Here is a 6137-nt window from a genome sequence, read left to right as displayed (position 1 = left end):
GGTTAATGATTTAAAATCATAATGACAAGAAAGCTTCATTTTATCGCTGTTGTGTTCATTGGAGTGGCTATTCTGGTAGGCTGTGTGGCTATATTTTCACCTTGGTGGTTTACGGTAAGTCTATTGGTATTGAAAGATTGACCTTTTTAAATTTATATTTTTCCAAACTTTTTCCACAGCAGGTAATTTTACTCAGAGCTGTGAGAAGCAAGGACAAATTAGGCATGTAGCCTACGTTGTCCGAGAAATAACAAACATGTTCTTGCATTTGTTACGACAACATGCCAATCAGTTTGCATTACATTAGCCAACATGTTTACATGTTTACAATACATCAACCAACCAGTTTACATTAAACCCAATAGCCTACACTCTGAATCAAAATGGACGCGAAGCAAGGAAGTCAATCTTCGTGTCCATCTTCAGGCGTTCCGCGTGCCTTCAAGCGCAGGGTTGTCGGTATTTTACCCGACCCAAAAAAACCCGGGTGGGTTTTTTTAAAAAAACCCACTTAAAAAAAACCAAAAAAACCCATAAAAAAACCCAGAGCATCATATTTGTCCAGTTTTTAATGGAAAATTAAAAAAATGAACAAAAACACTACAAGGCACTTAAAACAAACTTTAAATTAGGACAAGGATGTGATTGTGCAGTAAATTTCCAAGAATAAACTGAAAACGCAGTGGATATTGTACAGTGCACAAAAATCAAGTAATGCCACTTTGTGTATACTACGCTAAAACTCATTTATGCAAGAAGGCCTTATAGGTAAACTGGTGAAAGTACTGCTCTATATTGTAGTCTGTATATATGATGTGAAATGCAATTTAGGAGGTTATTTACCAATTACAGATTCTGGATAACGCATGGCTGTGTCAGAGCATTTGCCTAAATGGCCATTGGCCACGCAATTGCTCATCCATTAGTCATTACTATATAAAATATATATATAAATGATAAAAAATATTTAAACATGATGGCATAAACGCTCCTTACCTTCAAATCTAAAGCAAATGATGCAATAATGTGATTTCTATTTTCTACCACGGTAGCATCAACTTGGTATAGAAATCATTGGATGATGCAACATCCAACTTGATCTTGAAATTAATGGATGATGCAACATTCAAGCAACAACAGCCCTAGTGCATTATTTTATTGAGTTATGCAAGCATGTACTGTGAGTGAAAGGCACTTCATTCGTAAAAAGTAGTTTTGAGGTGAAATAAGCATGAATCTTCCTTTTTTTGCATCTTTTTTAAAAAAACCCAATAAAACCCAAAAAACCCGGGTTTTTTAAAAAAAAACCCGGGCGGGTTGGGCTTTTTTAAAAAAACCCGGGTTTTTCTCAACCCTGTTCAAGCGTCTTGCCAAAGACACAACCACATGCTCTTGAGCGGTGTCGAACCGGCGCCCTTTCGAGTGGCGTACCAAGGCGTACAGAAATAAAAAGTTCATATGTAACTTAATTCTCAGAATACTGAGGTATTTCAGTTCCAATTCTTTGCTGCAGGCTTGCCTTGAAACGAAGCACATTTTGGATGTCATCCTTCCTTTATATTCAAACTTGTCTGTCTATGAAGTCGCAACAATTCAGGAGAAATACAATGGAACTGTCAACTGCTTCGATATGAGTCTCATATGGATGAATTTTTTAGCTCCATATCTCAACGAATCGTCTGTGATTTTGGGAAGTATGAAACCGCTTTGTTTATGTGAAGTTTTGAAGTGGTCATCGTAGTGACAACTGACAACATACTACAAAGAAAATTTTAGCAACTTTGTGGGGAAAAACATCATTCAACATAAATTAGAGCGGTATTAAAACGTTTTAATAGTATCAAAACATGTTTTGGGGGCACGATAATAATAATAATAATCGTGTTTTTATTTGCGCCCATTGCGATAACATACAGTACACTGCGATCACAGATGCGATACAACAGACGACAGAAAGCAGCGAAGTGACATAACAGCCGCGTGCTGTGGAGCGGTGTCGAACCCACGTCCTTTCGAACGTCGCGCAGACGTTCTTACCACTCGGCTACGCAGCCGACAAAAATGGGGGTTTGTCCTCCTAAGGCCTCCCCGTGGTTACGTCATTGGGTTGTCGTTGTCGGTTGATAGACTTTGTATTGATTGACGTTTGTGATGAGCCTTGTGTGGGTTTGACATTTATCGAAGGTACAGTACTTGGCCATGTCTTTGCAACACACTTAAAGTCATCGGGGTCCACAAATGTTCGCTTCATTGTTTTCTCATTAATATAGATTCTTTAAATTCTATCCTTTAATTTTTATGAGTTTTTAATGTTCTTTTTTGTCTCTTTTCTGTTTTCTTTATAAGATTTAAGCCATTTACTCTATATTCAAACTTTTTTCTCTTGGCGGGTTTCATGTTAAACATGAATTAAAGATTTTTGTTTAGTGAAGTTCGTCAAAAACTGAGTTCTTTGCTAATTTAAGCTCCCATCTCTGAGCCATCTTTGAGCAACATGCATTCATGAATTATGTAGGCCTAGCCAAATTAAAGAATGCATGTTGCTCAACTCGTTTTCAAATGTTTACTTGTTATCTTCAGGTTCAAATTATTTCTTTTTAAAGAGCTTTTTTATTGCAGTGGATGAAGGAGAGGTTGCTTCAAAAGTGTGTTTTGGTCTTTTGCTTATTGGTGTGATGGTATTGCTTCTCTGTGCATTTTTAGCTCTTTTATTGAGCACACTTTCAAAATACACAAGTCCTGATAAGGCTTTACCATTCACCCGGATCGGCGTCTGGAGCATGGTTTTTGGAGGTAAGTTTGCTTCAGTTAAAGTAATTGACAAATGAAATTTTCAAAAACTGTTGTCATTATTCCATTGATAAAGCGGAAGTAGTTGGGAGAAAAAAATGCCCGTAAAGTTTTTAAATCACACCATTGTCTGTAGGTTAGGCTATATTCTTCAAACCTTTTCTGCAAACTGTAAAGTGTATCTACAATCTAAATTGCGGTAAAACCTTTCAATTTTTATCTTATTGCAAAATAAGTTTAAATTGGCTGAAATGTGAGAGTATAAAATAGAAAAAAGTTGGAAAAAAACTTCATTTTCCATCCAAACGTGTTGGAATTGACTTTTGGTAACTATGATGTGGCTATGGAACAGTTATTACCCATCTACTTGTTTTTTATGTTAAAGATTTAACGACTTTGGCCGCTTTGTTGGCGTATACCTTCACTCAAGTTCACTTCTACGACGAGAGGTTGTTTTTAGCCCGTGTGAAACCGATCTTGCTTCATATCGGAAACACAGCCGTCAACAAGTTCAACTTTGAGCCGATAGAGCACCATCCATATTCCTTGTATTATGTAGATTATCTAACCAATGGGCCTTACTTTTACTTTTCATACTGGTTGTCTTGGGCATCATTTGTTTCTGCTGTTATAGGAACTGTTTTGTCCGTTTGTGCTTTCCGTAACATGAAAACAGTTTCAAATGTGGACGCAACAGCTGCAGAGCTTTCCGCTTTGCATTGAAACTAGGGATATTGGACCATGGGCAGTGCTGTGTTATGCTATTTATAGGTCCCAAAGCCACACTAATTTTGGCTATTAGCCTATGTTTTGCCTGGTTTAAACCACTCCATAGTAAGCTCATGCACAAATATATACCTACCTGACTGCTAAATGCTACAGAGGCACAGCAATTAGCACTAGGCTACTGATTCTACTTATCCACACTGTCTCATCTGTGCTTGCTAACTTTACTTACACATACAACTATTCCATTTAAATCAGTAGTTTGCTACAAGTGACTCTGCATCAATCAGTTTACGAAAAAAATGACAGAACCATAGCCTACTTATAACACCACCAAACGAAAACAATATTAGAGAATACTGAATGCAAAGAACATGAATGCTCTAACATTGTACCGAACTACAAACATTGACTGAAGAGCCGAAAGACCGTCGACTAAAAAGCATTGACTAATAACCACACTCCTAACACCACCAAACAAAAAGAATAACGGTCCAGTATTAGAGAATACCCTATTAGAGAAAACCGAAAGCAAAACACATGCATGTTAAACGTAACTACTAACATTGTACCGAACTACGAACATTGAATGAAGAGTTGAAGAACCATTGACTGGAAAAACATTGACTAATAACCATACCCCAAATACTACCAAACGAAAAGAAGACCGGTAGGCTACTACAGTACTAGAAAACAACCTACTAGACCAGGGCTTCCCGATTGGGGGTGCGAGTAGCTGTTGCTAGGGGTGCGAGAATCCACCGAGGAAGTAGAGCTATACCGTATATAGAGATGGATTTTGTTTAACGAAGAAGGTGGTGATTATCTTTCAGAGCATTGTATGTTGACCTATACAGCACAATGCATAACAACAAGAAAATACCACCCGACAAGTTGCTGATAACAAAAAGGCTATGGTCCGAACGTTACGTGATTGGTGGCGGGATAATGCGATAATATTGTGTCAGCAATTTGCTCATTGATTGCAATTGTTGCTCTTATTGTTGGCAATTTCTTATCGTAGACATTGAGAAAGAGCGCGTTTTAAGCGAGAACGAAGTTTTTCACGTTGTAATTGACTTACCGTACCAAAAGGAAAGTGTCAGCTACTAGTCGAACAAATAATTACAAAGAGGCAGGAGAAAAGTCAAAGATCTTGATTAACGCCATTGTGTTCTCAGTTTGTGTTATTTCTTTATTTGTTCGCTTTTGCATTTTGTGTGATTGCGTTGTTGAAGGCTGCCCTTTTCCTATTCGTTAGCCATATAAAGGCCGGTGAACTGCTTTTCTGCGTTGTTTTCGTACGTATTTTGAATTTTTTTTTCAGAACCACTCCGCTTCAAAACAGGGGGTGCGAGATTGGCTTTATCAATCCCATGGGGTGTGGGGTGATAAACGAATCGGGAAGCCCTGTACTAGACAAACTGATGGAAAAAATTTCAAAATTACTTGGCAAACTGTACACTGAAAATTTTGTCATTATTCCATAAATCTTAAAGTTTAGAAGTGTTTGCCAATTTAGGCTGTTAGGCTATAGAGTAGCCTAAGGTTGTATCCCTGCGTGCTTCTTTCTTGCCTTGAAATTACCTTGTTTTGTTGCTTACCTAAAATGATCTTGCATGCTTTTGCAGTCTACCGGTAGCCTATCCTAGGCCTATGTCGCGGTAGTTTTGTTGAAGATGGTCTTCAGTTATTTTAAATTTTGTTATGCTTTAAATAAAGTTACCGTATCTTAGAATCACTACATGGGCTATCTGAAAGTTTTACAAGTAGGCTAAGCCTACTACTAGGCCTACATTATACGTAGCCTACTTTGGTGTAAAATTTTTCGTGTTCTATGGCGTGAAATATTTGTGGGCTACAAACCTACGACTTTTTTGAAAATAAACCCAATTTTATCATCCTCATTGTTAACCAATGGCATGGTCAATGGTCAGGCCGACTGAATTTCTTTTCATAGCCTACTGATTGCAGAAAATAGACGTAGGTACCACGAGACCTCTTTAGAACAAACGTTAGGTTAAAGTGTAGGCTTATGGACTTAGTTTTAGCTTACTCCTAGACTATGATAGGTCTACTTTTGGCAGTGCTTAATTTCTAAACTAATAACTTTTGAAGCGCAAAGCAGAAGCCGATTCGGTTATTTATAAACCAAAATAGCCCCGATAACTCAGTTGGTTAGCGCCTGACTTCTGGAACGAAGAAGCTTAAAGATCAAGCGGCGCTGGTTCGACTCTCGGGGTGTGCGCTTGAGCAACGCACGTTAAGGATTGCTCTCCATTCAGCGGCATCTAATGCATAGAATAATTTCCCTGCAACAAGATTTCCACAATCGAAAACTTCACTCTGTCAATCTCGGTGACCGGGCCTGCGTCAGTGATTTAAAGCCTCTACAAGTATGCAAAACTGCCAGGATTAAGCTCTGCAAAAAGCTTTCCCAGTCCGAGGATAAAGATTTAGCCTATCAAAATTTACCAACCCTGCAAGAATCAAACTGCTCATACCTTGATTTCCCATTGACTCAAAGTAAGCCAAACGACGACGACATAGGCTACTATTAACTAGCACTAATAGAACTACACGTCGCTACAGTGAAATCGATAATAGGCTTGCAGTAGATT

General features: G+C 38.2%; 1 protein-coding gene across 1 annotated transcript; it reads left to right on the top strand.

Moving 5' to 3' along the window:
• On the top strand, positions 1-5410 carry LOC145783491 (uncharacterized). The gene is made up of 4 exons (XM_082595378.1): positions 1-114; positions 1514-1694; positions 2620-2793; positions 3176-5410. Exons 1-4 carry the CDS (start codon positions 22-24, stop codon positions 3511-3513), a joined length of 786 nt encoding a protein of 261 aa, XP_082451504.1. The 5' UTR covers positions 1-21; the 3' UTR covers positions 3514-5410.
• Positions 5411-6137: the final 727 nt, after the last annotated feature.

This window comes from Aplidium turbinatum, chromosome 14 (genome assembly GCF_918807975.1).
Source record: "Aplidium turbinatum chromosome 14, kaAplTurb1.1, whole genome shotgun sequence".
In the NCBI taxonomy this organism is placed as follows: Eukaryota; Metazoa; Chordata; class Ascidiacea; order Aplousobranchia; family Polyclinidae; genus Aplidium; species Aplidium turbinatum.
This window is presented reverse-complemented; position numbering and strand designations above follow the sequence as displayed.

What these genes read in the sequence shown, in the direction of transcription:
- LOC145783491 (XM_082595378.1), top strand. Translation starts at nt 22, where the DNA reads ATGACAAGAAAGCTTCATTTTATCGCTGTTGTGTTCATTGGAGTGGCT. An exon ending in TTTCACCTTGGTGGTTTACG is followed by an intron (nt 115 to 1,513) that starts GTAAGTCTATTG and finishes TCTTTGCTGCAG; the next exon opens with GCTTGCCTTGAAACGAAGCA. An exon ending in ATCGTCTGTGATTTTGGGAA is followed by an intron (nt 1,695 to 2,619) that starts GTATGAAACCGC and finishes TTTTTATTGCAG; the next exon opens with TGGATGAAGGAGAGGTTGCT.